General features: G+C 42.4%; 1 protein-coding gene across 7 annotated transcripts in view; it reads right to left on the bottom strand.

Moving 5' to 3' along the window:
- LOC132822968 (band 4.1-like protein 1) overlaps window positions 1–16,766 on the bottom strand; it is a 341,878-nt gene that overhangs the window by 52,643 nt on the left and 272,469 nt on the right. For all 7 annotated transcript variants that reach the window (XM_060836432.1, XM_060836430.1, XM_060836433.1 and 4 more), the window contains exon 9: window positions 10,924–11,076. In XM_060836432.1, coding sequence (XP_060692415.1) covers window positions 10,924–11,076 — 153 coding nt within the window. The remainder of the gene's footprint in view (window positions 1–10,923; window positions 11,077–16,766) is intronic.

Here is a 16,766-nt window from a genome sequence, read left to right as displayed (position 1 = left end):
AGTTGGTGCTGAGTTCAAGGGTTGGGACTGAGACAAGGTGGGGGAGGGGAAATGAGGAAACTGAAGAAATCTGAGTTCATCCCTTGTGGTTGGAGGATTCCTAGGCGGAAGATGAGGCGCTCTTCCTCCAGCCGTCGTGTTGCTATGGTCTGGCGATGGAGGAGTCCAAGGACCTGCATGTCCTTGGTGGAGTGGGAGGGGGAGTTGAAGTATTGAGCCACGGGGTGGTTGGGTTGGTTGGTCCGGGTGTCCCAGAGGTGTTCTCTGAAACGTTCCGCAAGTAGGCGGCCTGTCCCCCAATACAGAGGAGGCCACACCGGGTGCACAGGATGCAGTAAATGATGTGTGTGGAGGTGCAGGTGAATTTGTGGCGGATATGGAAGGATCCCTTGGGGCCTTGGAGGGAAGGGGAGAGGTGTGGGTGCAAGTTTTGCATTTCTTGCGGCTGCATGGGAAGGTACCTGGAGTGCAGGTTGGGTTGGTGGGGGGTGTGGACCTGACGAGGGAGTCACGGAGGGAGTGGTCTTTTCAGACGACGGATGATAGGATGTATATGGAGATTGATGGGGTGGTAGGTGAGGACCAGTGGGGTTCTGTCCTGGTGGCGATTAGAGGGGCGGGGCTCAAGGGCAGAGGAGCGGGAAGTGGAGGAGATGCAGTGGAAAGCATCGTCGGTCTTTGAAGAAGCAGGCCATCTGGGTTGTTCGGTATTGGAACTGGTCCTCCTGGGAGCAGATGCGGCGGAGACGAAGGAATTGGGAATATGGGATGGTGTTTTTACAGGGGACAGGGTGGGAGGAGGTGTAGTCTAGGTAGCTGTGGGAGTCGGTAAGTTTATAGTAAATGTCCGTGTTGATTCAGGCATCCGAGATAGAAATGGAGAGGTCTAGGAAGGGGAGGGAGGAGTCTGAGACGGTCCACGTAAATTTGAGGTCGGGGTGGAAGGTGTTGGTAAAGTGGATGACTGTTCAACCTCCTCATGGGAGCACGAGGCAGCGCCGATACAGTAATCGATGTAGCGGAGGAAAAGGTGGGGAGTGGTGCCACTGTAGCTGCGGAAGATGGACTGTTCCACATATCTTACGAAGAGGCAGGCATAGCTGGGGCCCATGCGGGTGCCCATGGCTACTCCTTTGGTTTGGATTATTGAAGTTGGCAATTAAGATAGTCACAGAATGTTACAGCACAGAAGGAGGCCATTTAATCCATTGTATCTGTATCAACTTCCAAAAGAACTACCCAGCCAGTCCCACTTCCCAGCCCTATGTAGCCCTCGCAATTCTTCACTTTGAAAGATATATCTAGCTTTCTTTTGAAAGCTCCAACAGAATCCGCCTCTAACACTCCCCTAGCATTGCATTCCATACCTGAACAATTCTCAGAGTAAAGAAATTTTTCCTCTCGCCCTTCACTCTCTTGCTGACAATCTTGAAATTATGGCCCCCTTGTTACTTACCTACTGACCAGTGGAAGAAGAATATCCTTCTTTACCCTGCCAAAGTATTCTTAATTGTGAACACTTCAAGGAGAATATCCAATTTCACTGACCTTTCCTGGTCTCTAAAATCCCTCATCTTTGGTGTTGTCCTAGTAAAGCTCGACTCAGACAGCTTTAATGAGTGTGTCTTAAAGAACAAAAGCAAGATAGGCTGAGGGATTTCAGGAGCAAATTTCAGAGTTTAGGGCTGAGGTAGCTGAAATCATGGCTAACAATGGGAAAATGAATAAACATGGGAATACACAAGAGAGTTTGAGAGGTACAGAGATGAGGGTTGTAGGGCTAGAGGGATTACAGAGTGTTAGCGAAGTAAGGCTGTAGAGAATTTGAAAATAAGAATACATATTTTAAAACTGAAGCATTGCTGTACTAGCTGCTCATATAAGTCAGTGAGGAAAGGGTAACAGGTGAATGAGACTTGTGTAAAGTCGGATATAGGCCATAAACTTCTTGATTAGGTCAAGAATATGGAAGATGGAAACTGGAAGGATAGACAACAGAGCACTGGAACAATCCAGTCTAGAGGTGACAAATACTTGAATGAGAGCTTAAGCAGAAGATGAGGTAAGGCAAGGTAGGAGCCACATATGTTAGAGAAACAGAGGTTTATATGAGGTCAGAAGCTCATCATAGGGTTACATGGCAGGGTGGTCTTTTGGCAGGACAGGGCAGTCTATTGGACTGGCATGGTGGTCTTTCAGTGGCCAATGGCAGTCTGTTGGGCCCAGTGAGGCTTCAGCATAATCTTCTGGTCTTGACGTGATTTCAGAGCGGTCTCCTGGTCTCGAGAAATTTGAGGTGAAGCTCAGCACAGTCTGGAGTCAAGCCCAGTATGGACTGGGGGGCTAGGTGCCAGCATGGACTGGGTGGGGTGGCTAGGTGCCAGCATGGATTGAGTGGGGGCGACGTGCCAGCATGGACTGGGGGATGAGGGGTGGGGGGAGCTAGGTGCCAGCATGGACTAGGTTGACAGGACTGTTGTTCTGAACCTTTTCTTTCTCTACTTTCTAACTTATTCCTACAATCTGCAATGCTGGACTACTTATATCTTTATTTTTCTGATGTTTTTCCTTAAGAACTTGTACTCAAGAATCTGTACCTAGGCACTTTTTGGTGCCTTGTGGCATAGATGGCAACTTGTAAACTTTCTGCCTGAGTCCATGTGAGAATAAAGCAAGTTCCATTCCTTTCAATTCAAAAAGGCCCCCAAGGTTGTGAATGGTCTGCTTCAGCCTCAAAAAAACGTCGAGTGCGAGGGATTGAGTTTGTAGCAGGGATAGAAGACAATATATCTGGGTTTTCTCAGTTTTTAACTGGAGGAAATTTCTCATCATTCAGTACTGGGTACCGAACAAGCAGTCTGACAAGAAATGGAGGAGGGATTCAGAGTATAGTGGTGGCTGTAATCAGCATATGTGTGGATTCTGATGTTGATTTTGAATGCCCTTAGGCAGCATGATGACAAGAATTTGGAGGGAGTCAGAGATAGACCACGGAGAGTCTCCAAAGGTAGCAATGAGCAGTGATTGGGAAGAGACACAGAATAAAAACTCTGTTTTTGTCATAACGCCATCCATGTTTGAATGATGACTGTTTTGCAAGTGATACATGATAATTGAGCATGTTCACCAGATGGCAGCCTCATAGAAATGCAAAGAGCACTCTAGAAAAGTAAGGCATCATGTAGCAGCTGTCTGCTTCAGCATGTAAAACACAGAATATTCTTTAATGCACAAAGAACATTCCTGTTTACTTTTCATTAAATTTGTTCCCTATTAGTGTTAATCTAATTATTAAATGTGTTAATTTATAAGGATGTCATTATTTGCAAAACATTTTAATGTGGTGAATTTACATTTGCTTTCTCAATGCAGTCATCACCTAAGTTGCATCCATAAATGACAAATGAAAAATATTATAATGATCTGAAAATAAGGCTGCTGCGCAAAGACTACATCCCAAGACAAGGAGTTGTTCTAAACCTGGATTTCAACTGATGTAAATAAATAGCTTCTTCACTTCACACAGTTCCTGAATACAGGGGGACAAACAGAAGTAGAGTTGCCTGAAAATTTCCAAAAAAGATCACAAAGCCCCTTAAAACATTTAAACAAAAACAAACTTTCAGAAGGCTTTCTTGACCAGTAAGAATTATGTGTAGACAAGATGAATGGTGGCTTCCCAATTCATGTATTGGTTTAACAATGCAAACATCAGCTGTTTAAATTTCAAGACGATAAGTTAGAAAACCAAATTCATTACATTTGGCAATTCACAGCCTGGCACTGAAAGCACAAAATCTGCAAATAGTTTATTATAGCATTTCAAGGATGGAAAATTTTTGACCATGTCTGGTCTGACCTAAACCAGTTTAGTTGAGTTACAACTTGGTTCTGAAGTGACCTAGCAAGCTAGCCAATCAGATATTGATATCCCAGGGCAAAAAGAGATCGACAAAAAATATCGTCTGTGTCACAAATTCCATCAGCTTGAAATTAGATTTTCATTAAAAAAATATCTAAATTCTGGAACTTGCAGCTCATGGTAAGGCAGGATGGACAATTAATATCATTTTGCCATTGTCATCCATGTCCCAAAACTAAAACACAGAGCACAAGAAAGATCAGCTTTGGAACAAACGTTGATGGATCAAACAGGACGCTAGAAAAACTTAAAAGTATCTCAACCCCAAGATTTATATTTGCCAACTTCAATATTTTAAATCATCTCCATTATCCAGAACCATTAGTGTGTACAAGAGAAAATTTCAAAAGTTACAAGGGTATTTGTTTCTCAGAATTAGAGACTAAAAATAACATGCGACACTCCTGGATGATATCATGGTCGATATTAGTGTAGCCGCTGAGGCAATGCCATCATTTACTTCCAAAAAGGTGGCTACAATAATATGTAGTCACATTTCTAATCATTTATAAGTGTCACACTCTGTCATCCTTCTTTTCAACAAACACTGATGAGTAAAATATCCGCTGGGAATAGAGATGTCTAAGCACTGTGCCCCCAAACATTGTTCTAATTTCTATTCTCTTTATTCATGGATTCTCTGCAAATATCTTTTGCAGACACAAAATTTCATTTATTTTTGTTACTTAGTAGTGCTCCATGTTGCTGGGTATAATGTAAACATGGACCACAGTGCTTCAAGAAAGCAGTTCTCTATCAGTTCTCTACTTTGTGGGTGGCACGGTGGCACAGTGGTTAGCACTGCTGCCTCACAGCGCCAGAGACCCGGGTTCAATTCACGCCTCAGGTGACTGACTGTGTGGAGTTTGCACGTTCTCCCCGTGTCTGCATGGGTTTCCTCCGGGTGCTCCGGTTTCCTCCCACAGTCCAAAGATGCGCAGGTTCAGGTGAATTGGCCATGCTAAATTGCCCGTAGTGTTAGGTAAGGGATAAATATAGGGGTATGGGTGGGTTACGCTTCAGCGGGTCGGTGTGGACTTGTTGGGCCAAAGGGCCTGTTTCCACACTGTAATCTAATCTAATCATCTTCGAGGGCAACTGGGGACAGGTACTAAATGCTGTCCAACCAGTGATGCCCATCTCCCACAAGTGAAATTAAAAAAAAGCTTCACCACTAGTGCCATCTCAGTGTTTGCTGAACAACTCACAAGCAACAGCCCCTGGATGCAGACTCATGATCAGTGTTTTCATGCTCCTAAGGCTGCAGCCTTTTGAAACGTAGGACGACATTCAGTAAAGCAACACTGTCAAACATAAACATTTGTATTTTATTCCTCATATGCAAATTGATAATTATAGGAATTGCCAAACTGGCAAGTATCATCTGTCAAAACAAAATTGTAAAGATTATAGTAAGTTACTGACAATGCTGAAAGGACAGGGGAATAAAACTGCATAACATTTAAAAAGACAAGGTCAGAGAACTCATACAATTCTTTTTTCTAATCATTCAATGCTCTGAAAGCATTGTTCACTCTGCCTAATACAGTTCAACAAATCTGTTTGGCAGATTACTCTTCTATACCAATCTCTGCAAAACCTGTGGGTGATGAATAATGGGTGAACCCTTGCGGCTGTCAAAATAGACATCATTTGCTGGGGGAGGCAATGGCTAAAGTAGTATTATCAATGCACTGTTAATCCGGAGATCCAGGTAATGTTCTGGGGACCTAGGTTCGAATTCTGTCATGGCAGATGGTGGAATCTGAATTCACTTTAAAACAAGTCTGGAATTAAGAGTCAAATGATTACCAGGAATCTACTATCAATTGTCAGGAGAAACTCATCTGGTTCACTAATGTCCTTTGGGGAAAGAAGCTGCCATGCTTACCTGGTTTTGCCTATACGTGACTCCAAACTTGCTGTGGTTAACTCTTAACTGCCCTCTCGGCAATTAGGGATGGACAATAAATGTTGGACTGGCCAGTGATACACTCATTCCATAAATGAATATTAAAAATAATGTCAAGTCATGTCACCAGTAGAGGTCACTGAGTGTCTATTTTGACAAAGGTTACGGGTTTTCCCCTATTTCTACATATAGATATTTTAAACAACCTGTTCTTTCTAGTCACTGAATGCTATTACATGCATCTGGAAGAGGTAGGACTTAAACCCAGATGTTTTGGCTCAGAGGTAGGGACACTACCACCAAACCACGAGGGCTCAGTTGGCAGGATGGCCGGTGAGTGATGCCAACAGCATGGGTTCAATTCCTGCACCTGTTGAAGTTACTATGAAGGACTTTCCTTCTCAGCGTCTCCCCCCATCTGAGATTTGATGACCCTCAGGTTAAACCACTCGATCTAATGTGGGAGCAGTGCTGTGATCTGGCAAGACGGTCACTTTACCTTTTTATACACTTCTATTGTCCGTCAATGCTCAGCTATTTTTACCATCTGCTCCTAATTGTCACCATTTGTAAACATCCTAACTGGCTGCAAGAATCAAAACATATTCTGGGAAACCTATTTCAATACTGAACAGCATTTAATGAATGTTAACTATATTTATTCCTCAGGGAAATGGTTTAAGATGTTAAGACTATACAGTATCCTTTCATGGTTGTAGCACTTATTGACAAGTTTAAATGACAAAACATAGTTTTTCCACATAGATCAGCAGTTAACTGATTTCAGGCTGACGATAGGATTATTTTAATAAAAAACAAAGAATTGTGGATGCTGGAAACTTGAAACAAAACAGGAAGTGCAGGAAAAACTCTGGCAATGTCTGTGAAGAGAAAGAGTCAATTTTTCAGTCCAATGACTCTTTGTCAGAACTGAAAATAGCTGGGAAAGGGTGGTATTTTATGCTGATGATGCTTTGGTGTGCAGGGGTGCTGATGTCTGGAGCAAGAAAAGGAGTGTCAGTTAATTGAGTACATAGAGACGAGGCCCCAAAATTGGAAAAATGGTGGATAGGCAAACAGAGCGACAACTGATAAGGCTGAAAAGAGAGAGATAAATGCTGGGTAGAATGCTAACAAGAAGTAGGAGAAAGTGAGGACTGCAAATACTGGAGATCAGAGTCTAAAGGTGTGACGCTGGAAAAGCACAGCAGGTCAGGCAGCATCCGAGAACGAGAGTCAATATTTTGCATCTAAGCCATTCATCCGGAATATGTCCTGCTGAAGAGCTTATGCCTGAAACGTTGACTGTCCTGCTCCTCAGATGCTGCCTGACTGCTGTGCTTTTCCAGCGCCACACTTTTTGAATGCTAACGAAAAGTGTAAATGGTTGAAAATGGTTTGGCAGTGCCTGGAGCAACACCATACAAAACAGGACCTAGGGATTTGAGGTGAGGGTAACCAAACACAGAAGGGTGTTTACGTGCTGAAACTGTTAAACTCAATGTTACTTTTACCGACAGAGCATAGATGACTGGTAAAACAGAGATGCATTTCATTGCCCCGGTTTACAGGGGATTGCGCTGTGAGCGGTGAATACAGTAGTCTAGATGGAATGAAGTGCAGGTAAACCTGCTGCTTCACTTGGAAGGTGTGCCTGGGCCTTTTATTGTGAAGAGTGAGCAGGGAAACAGGCAAATGCTGCACCTTCTGCGATTGCTTAAGAAAGTGCAATCAGGGTGTGGTGCACAATTGGGTAGGGCTGTTCCCTTCAGGACACGCTGTCCACTCTTCCTCCAGAGAATGCTGAGGCTTTCCAGCACTTTGAATTAAATTCTAGTAATCCGACACAAAAACACTCAGAGATAGAGAAAATGAACTTAATCAGGTCTGTTGCGCCTGGTTGCTGTCTGCCACAATCCTTGGCCATCGAATCTGATGCCGTTTGTGGTTTTACAACACGTTAGTCCGCATAATGTGTATCACAGATAATTGGGTTTTCCTTGAGTCAGATGTGTGAAATTTAATTACAATATTAAGTACATAAAAGGCTGCAATTAATCTGGAATATAATGCTCCTTTACATTATTGAACACAGCATACACATGACTGACTGCACTGACACCATTATACAGAGTGTTTCTGTAAGCAAGGTGGGAACAGGTTCTAATGTAAAAACCGTCCTAAGTGTACAGTGACTGTTGTCTAGAATCTGTACCATAATACAACCTTACATGACCACTGCATCAGGCGGAACCAGACAGTTTTAATCAGCACAATTCAACATTGAGCCAAGCGTTTGACCAGAGAACTGCTTCCAGCTCTGTCTCACTGCCTGTTTCCAGCCTCCTCACTGCCTCAGCATCATACCTGAGCACAAGCTGATCTGCCAAACCTGTGACAGCTGTCGATAGCAGTCCCTGCAACACTGCTCATCTGTATTCTGGCCTCCAGTCCTTTCCTGAGGAAACCTTCATTCATACTCTACTATCCAAATGTCCTTCCAGGCAGGAACAAAATCAGTAAGTAACTTTTCCACACAAAAAAGTAATGAAATCTTTCATTTATTCCCCATTAAATGTGGGCACTGAGCCAACTGAAACTTACAAACCTATCAAACTCCATATTGACTTATACAAGAGTAATACCAGCAGCTGTATTATCTATTCCCAATCCAATGTTGTGTGCGTTCCTGGAAATGTCGCCAACAAAATGCAAATTGCAGAAGATTGGTGATCGCTTGTGGAAATTCTACACCCTACCTGTGTCATTCGTTTCAATTTTAGGATATCAATAATTTTTTTGTGGTTAGAAAAGTCATGTAATAAGGACAGTGGAATAATTGAACACATCAGATATTTTCAAAGAAAGACAAACTAGCCACAGGTGAAATATGAAAACAGTTACAAAATGGATCTAGACAATTAGAAGAAAGGTTTGATGGCAAGAGAATGTTAAGGAAATGCTCAACATGTATTTGGAAAGGCATGTACTGATTCGGGATAGTCAACATGGCTTTGTGCGTGGGAAACCATGTCTCACAAACTTGATTGAGTTTTTTGAAGTAACAAAGAAGACTGATGATGGTAGAGCAGTAGATGTGATCTATATGGACTGCAGTAAGGCGTTTGACAAGTTCCCCATGGAAGACTAATTAGCAAGGTTAGATCTCATGGAACACAGGGAGAACTGGCCATTTGGATACAGAACTGGCTCAAAGGCAGAAGAGTGGTGGTGGAGGGTTGTTTTTCAGACTTGTGGCCAGTGACCAGTGGAGTGCCACAAGGATTGTTGCTGGATCCTCTACTTTTTGTCATTTACATAAATGATTTGGATGCGAGCATAAGAGGGACAGTTAGTAAGTTAGCAGATGACACCAAAATTGAGGTGAAGTGGACAGCAAAGAGAGTTACCTCAGATTACAACATGATCTGGACCAGATGGGCCAATGGGCTAAGAAGTGGCAGATGGAGTTTAATTCAGATAAATGCGAGGTGCTGCATTTTGGGAATGCAAATCTTAGCAGGACTTATACACCTTAATGGTAAGGTCCTAGGGAGTGTTGCTGAACAAAGAGACCTTGGAGTGCAGGTTCATAGCTCCTTGAAAGTGGAGTCACAGGTAGATAGGATAGTGAAGGCAGCGTTTGGTAGGCTTTCCTTTATTGGTCAGAGTAGTGAGTACAGGAGTCGGGAAGTCATGTTGCAGCTGTACAGGGCATTGGTTAGGCCACTGTTGGAATATTACATACAATTCTGGTCTTCCTCTCGGAAAGATGTTGTGAAACTTGAAAAGGGCTCAGAAAAGATTTACAAGGATGTTGCCAGGGTTGAAGGATTTGAGCTATTAGGAGAGGCTGAACAGGCTGGGGCTGTTTTCCCTGGAGTGTCGGAGGCTGAGGGGTGACCTTATAGAGGTTTACAAAATTATGAGGGGCATGGATAGGATAAATAGGCAACGTCTTTTCCCTGGGGTCGGGGAGTCCAGAACTAGAGGGCATAGATTTAGGGTGAGAGTGGAAAGATATAAAAGAGACCTAAGGGGCAATTTTTTCACACAGAGGATGGTACGTGTATGGAATGAGCTGCCAGAGGAAGTGGTGGAGGCTGATAAATGTTGCAACATTTAAGAGGCATTTGGATGGGTATATGAATAGGAAGGGTTTGGAGGGATATGGGCCAGGTGCTGGCAGGTGGGACTAGATTGGGTTGGGATACCTGTTCGGCTTGGACGGGTTGGACCGAAGGGTCTGTTTCCATGCTGTACATCTCTATAACTCTAAAAGAGTCATGGGCGGCACGGTGGCACAGTGGTTAGCACTGCTGCCTCACAGCGCCAGAGACCCAGGTTCAATTCCCACCTCAGGCGACGGACTGTGTGAAGTTTACACGTTCTCCCAGTATCTGCGTGGGATTCCTCCTGGTGCTCCGGTTTCTTCCACAGTCCAAAAATGTGCAGGTTAGGTGAATTGGCCATGCTAAATTGCCCGTAGTGTTAGGTGAAGGGGTAAATGTAGGAGAATGGGTCGGGTGGGCTGCGCTTCGGTGGGTCAGTGTGGACTTGTTGGGCCGAAGGGCCTGTTTCCACACTAAGTAATCTAATCTAAAATCTAAATCAATATATATTGAAAAACGTAATTTTTATTTGACTATTTTAAAAAAGATGAAAAGCCGGGGTGGGGGCTAGTTTTTTTTTAAAAAGTGTGAGAGTATGTGAAAATATGTAAAATTATGTGAAAAATATGCAAGGATTACATAGTAGAACACGGCCCATTGAAGTAACAGGAGAGAGACAACAGTGTGATATCATCTCTGAAAACAATGAGAATTGGTCTTTACGTTGCTTATTTTATGAAAAGGAACAAACAGATTTACTGAAGTGAGTTCAGATGCCCATTCAAGATGAGTCATTAAGGAGCTGGAAGAAGTCATCCTGAATAAGACAGACTGGAAACCCAGAGTATTACTAGCATCCAAACTTGCCACTCTATTGATATGCTGTTTTTATGACTACTATAGCACTTTACTTGAATAAGGTTCTTAAGACTCATTATTGTACAATTTAGTCTTCACTTCAAATGCAAATCACTTACTTCTCCAGGTCTGATTTTAATGTAGAAGTTGCTCCTCTTGTATGAAATCTTCAGAATCTTGGGCCAAGCAAAGCGATTTATTCTTAATCGGTCTCTGTAGATCAGAAGACCATTTGCACAAACTCCAAGCATGATATCAATTCCTTCAGAGTCCTGTGACCAGAAAATAAAGACCAAAGTAGCATGAGATCTGAATGCGTTCAACATGTTTAAACATTTCTGTTCAATAATCTCACATGTGAAAGCTCTCCTGTTAACATTTCAATTTGATTTACAGTCTGAACATTGACCGGCTAGGAAACCGGTTTGTGAGAGCCTGTCAGTACGAACTGAGCACAGGAAACGACCCCACAAAATTGCCCTCAACACTTTGGCAGGGCACCTCTGGCATGAGATTTTCACAAGCCCAGTGAACTGCAGACACAAACTGGGCAGCCCCGGGTTGATTACTGGTGGAGCTGGACAGTGGAAGTGGGTAGTAAAATTATCAATGTGCATTGGGAGAATAGGGATAACAGATCAGAAGACAGACTGGGTCCATATTCAGCGGAGTTGTAAAGAACTTATTATTTGTTGTCAGCATCCAACGATCCTGGTCAGAAAGATTGGTTAGGTGAAACTTAGACCTGATTTTCCTGTACACAGCTGGCCTAATAATGGTAAGACCATTCACTAAGTAAACGGGATTGAATGGCTGTTCAGCTGTGATCTCTGGACACTGCCTTTTTCTGACTCGTCCCACAAAGCAGGAAGCACACTTCCAGCACATTCAGTGTGTTCATCGCTCGAATATTCATCGCTTGAATACAGGCAAAATACTGCAGATGCTGGAACCTGAAAAAAACACACAGAATGTTGGAGAAGCCCAGCAGGTCTGGCAGCATCCGTGGACAAAGTCCAACACTGGCTCCTCCACATCATAGCATCTGTGGAGGGAGAGAAATAGTTAACATTTCGAGTCTGGTATGACTCTCTTTCAAAACAGCTGAAGAGTCAGACCAACTTGAAATCTCTCCACAGATGATGAGTTTCTCCAGCGTTCTGTGCTTGCTTCAACCTGATCATATTCGACAACTCGTGCTAACGTTATGTCAATTATAGAGATTAACCATCTGTTTTTAAGCAGTATAAAAAGTGACTTTCCATCTCCTCATTTGTGCAGTAGTTTGTTTCTCTCCTTGTAAATTGAGGGGCCAAGTTTCAACTTCCCAGAGAAATGCTGCTGTCTATGAAATTACTCGAAGACTGGCTTCGCTTTTATAACTTTAAAAGGATTGTCAAATAGTTAATTTAGTAAATGTGACATTTTATATAAAAAAAACTGCATCAAAATGGAATGCTGGGACATGGAGTTAGTAGTTAGGAGGCCAAGATCTGTAATGCTATATACTGTGAACAAACTGACCAAAAAAGGAAAGGATCTGTGCCCTGTTTTGTACTTAACCTACAGACCCGGATCCGATCAGCAGTTTTGAAGGTCCTGTGTGTGCTTTTAAATGAACTCTAATGAATGCAAAATTTTACACAAATGCCACATTTTTGAAATACATAATGTATCATCTGGAAAGCAGTAATCATTTCCAAAATCCTAATTGGTGAGTGAAATCATGTCAGAAAACCACATGTGACATCTCTTTCAAAATAATGGATGGAACTTAATTCTCCAACAATGCGTTGACTCCAGCCACGGAGGTACTGTTTGTCTACTTAATTGGGCTGTGGTTTTGTCACATCCGCATTGGAAAATTAAAAATGTATAAAGGCATGATTCCATGTCAGTGAAAGATGTTTTATTTTCGGCCTTGGGGATGAAAGGAACCTTAGAGATTATTAACTTCAGTTGAGGGGAACAATTTATTATGAGCAATCATAAAGTATAACAAATGATTTCAACATTTGATCCACAAGGTCAGTGTGTGTAAGCCAGTTTTATTTTCTAAAAAAGAAACCCTGATGTAAGTGCGTTAGTGTTCTTTCTTCTGCACTTGTCCTTCGTTTGCTTCGTGATTAATACTTCCCCTGCCTGGTCCTGAGGGAAAACAAATCAGTCATTTGTATGCCATGAAGCTGAAAAGTTATCTACATTGTAGCAGATCAATTTCAGAGAACATAAAGAGATGAGTACAGCCCAAGTTTCCTACAGTTGTCTTCTTTTCTGCCTGGAGGTACTGCCAAGGATGGAGGATGACTTTCTTCCATGCTGTTTCCGTAACCATCAATCTGACTCCTGGATGCTAAGTTGCTTCCCTTCTGAACAGTGATCAGGACATTTTTCTGGGATAGAGTGAACAGCCAGAAGTTCCTGTCCATGTTGGTACCACTGGCTGGTATCAATGACTTAGGTAGGAAAGAAGTTAGGCTAAAACATTAGCAAGTTCACAATCAGGGCCTCAAATGTAGCAATCTCTGGATTACTCCCATTATCAAGAACAAGTGAGGAACAGGAGAAAAAAATGGAGCTGAATACGTGGCTGGAAAAATGGCAAAGCAATGAGGGCCTTAGATTCCCAGAACAATGGGACTGACTCCGAGAAATGTGGCACCTATACAAGCTGGACACCTGAACAGGGCTGGGGCTGAGTTCCTTGCACGGCTTTTTGTAATGCTATTTGGAAGGCTTTAAAGTAACTTGGCAGGAGTGTGGGAATCAAAAGAAGAATGGTCGAGGGGAAGACCAGAACTTTTGAAATACTTAGAAAATGCATGTGGCACTAGCTTAGACAACAGCAAGTAAATGGGTGGAGTCAAGAGTAAGGAAGAAATAAATGAAGTCTACTGCGTATGTATGTGAATGCATAGAGTATAGTAAATAAGATTGGAGTTACACAGGTGCAGATTGCTACGTGGTATTTTAATGTTGGGCTCAAAGAAGGACATGGCTGGGTATTAAGTATTTCCCATCTTCAGAAAGGAGGAATGGCAGCAGCATTGGTTAAGGAGAGCAATGCAGTGCTGGAGAAAGAGGATGTCACAGGAAATCCAAGTATATAATGATTTGGCTAGAACTCCAGAATAAAAAAAGAAATAATTACGTTGCTAGGTACAGTCCATAGACCACCACCTGGTGGAAAGGATGCTGAAGAACAAAATTGCAGGGAAATTTCAGAGAGATGCCAACATTATAATTATGATGTGAGACCGGGATACTTGTAGTGAACAGTCAGTGAGGGGCAAGTATTCCTAGATTGCATGCAGAAAAGCTTCCTATGGCAGTATGCTTCCAGTCCATTAAGAAAGAAAGCACTGCAACACCTGATTCTTGGAAATGAGGTGGGCTAAGTGGAGCAAGGTGTCAGTGGCTGAACATTGAGGAGAGAGTGACCATTCTATCACAAGGATCAGGTTGATGATGGAGAATGACATTAACAATCTAGAATGAGAAAATGCAATTGTTAGGGAGCAGACTTTGATGGGGCAAGAACAAAACCGGACCTGGCTGGAAAAAAAACAGTAACTGAACAATGGGCTGCCTTCAATGAGGAGATAGTTTGGGTACAGTCAAGGTAGATGCCCTTAAATGAGAAAGGTAGAACAATCAAATCCTGAACTCTCTGGATGACAAAGATAAGATGTAGAAGACAAAATGTGCATATGACAATTGTCAGGTAGAAAATAAAATGGTGAAGAGTGAGGAATGCTGAAGTTTGGATGGGAGGTGAAAAAGTGATGAGGAGAAGCAAAGAGGAATTTTGAGAAAAGACTGGCAGCCAACATAAAGAGGTGTCCCAAAGTCTTCTATGATCATATAAATAGTAAAAGAGGAGTAGGGCCAATTAGGGGCTGAAAGGAGTTTTACACCTGGACCCAGGAAGAATGGTTGAGGTGTGAAGTAAATACTTTTCATTTATCTTTACCATAGGCTATGGTGTCAGCAGCATACTCAGTCACGAGAACAGTTCAAAAATTGAAAAGGGCAGATTGTTGGTACTTAAAATTAACGAGGCACAGATGAGATACATCCCCAAGGATTCTGAAGGAAGTGAAAGTGGAAATTGCAGGACATTGGCCACAACCCTTTTGTCTTTTGTGGACTTGAGGGAAGTGCCAGAAGACTGCATAATTGCAAACATTACAGTCTTGTTCAAGAACACCTAGCAATTACATACCAGTCACCTCAGTTTCAGCTTCTAGATACAATTATTTAGGAATTACATGATAATTCAATGAAGTTACACTACAGACACCCTACAAGCTAAAACAGCAGGTGTAGCATGCACAAAACAGAGCCAAGTCATTCAACAACCAATGAATCAGATCAAAATTTGTTCTCACGCAACATTAAATCATGAATGGCAGCCGACAATTCTTTTTTAAATTGACCAGGGCCAGTGGTTCCACGGATGGGGGAGCCTAGTACATCACATCACAAGACAAAGTTGAAGCACTTGCAATCATCTTCAGCCTGAAGTGGTAAGTGGATGATTCACCTTACTCTCTACTGAAGTCTCCAACATCGCAGAGGTCAGATTTCAGCCAATTTAAGCCACTTCACATGATGTCATGGAATGCATGAAGGCACTGGAATATACTGCTGAGGCTACAGATCCTGATATTATTCCGCCAATGGTACTGAAGACTTACACTACAGTACACATTATACCCCTAGCCCACCTCTTTCTGTACAGTTACAACACTGAATCTTCAAGACAAAGTATAAACTTTCCCAGTATGTCCTCAGCCTGATTGATCAACCACCAAAACTCACTCCTCCACCACCCATGCACAAATATTAATGGCATGTAACATCTGTAGGATACACTGCAAAATCTCACCAGGACTCCTTCAACAGCACCTTTCAAATGTGCGACTTTGTCTAATTAGAAGGATGATATGGAACACCTGTACCTGCAAGATCCTCTGTAAGCAACACAACATCTTGAATTGGAACAATCTTACTATTCATTCCCTGTCACAGACAGGAATCAAGAGCAACCTTCCTAAAAGTAATATGGTTGCACCTACACCACATGGACAGCAATGGTTCAAGAAGGCAGTTCACTATAAATCTCATAGGCAATAGGAATGGGTAACAATGTTGACCTACCAGCACCACCCTTACTCCAAGAAAGAAAAAAAAAGGGAGAAAATGGTCAGTGTTGTAGATAAAGAGCTTGGAATAAATCTAATTGGGCTACTGTACCAAAGATCTGATCAAACAATGTGCAAATAACCTTCTAACATATCTGCAAAAAAACAAAATCTGTAAATATAATTGCTTTGAAAACTAAGCTACAGCCCTGTTTTGTAGGAAAGATTTTTTTGGAAGACCAGTTCTAACAATGATATTATACTTACAGGAGAACAAAATGTATATCTGACACACAGTACAGTTCAGCAAGAACATGCCCTTTGATTCACGATGTTGTGCAAAACATGACACCCAATTAAACTAACCCATTCTGCCAGCCATTGGTCCATATCCCTCCATTCCTTGAATATGCATATGCTTATTGAAAAGCCCCTTAAATACCCCTATCATATCTGCCTTCACCACCACCCCTGGCAGTATGCTCCAGACCCCTACACTTGTGTAAAATAAAATTTGGCCCTCACACTTCTTTTGAACTTCCCCCCTCACCTTAAATGCATGTCCCCTCGTATTAGACATTTCATATCAGAGGAAAAAGATACTGACCATCAACCCAACCTATGCATCTCATAATTTTATAGACCTTTATCAAGTCTCCCCTCAGCCTGTGCCGCTCCAGAGCCAACAACCCAAGTTTTTCTAGCCTCTCCTGATTGCTCATACTCCTCTAATCCAGACAGCAGCCTGATAAAGCTCTTCTGCACCCTCTCCATAGCCTCCACATCCTTCCTATAATGTGGCGACCAGAATTGAA

This window comes from Hemiscyllium ocellatum, chromosome 15, assembly GCF_020745735.1.
Source record: "Hemiscyllium ocellatum isolate sHemOce1 chromosome 15, sHemOce1.pat.X.cur, whole genome shotgun sequence".
NCBI classification, from domain to species: Eukaryota; Metazoa; Chordata; class Chondrichthyes; order Orectolobiformes; family Hemiscylliidae; genus Hemiscyllium; species Hemiscyllium ocellatum.
The sequence above is the reverse complement of the archived record's forward strand: the minus strand, read 5'-3'. Positions and strand labels throughout refer to the sequence as shown.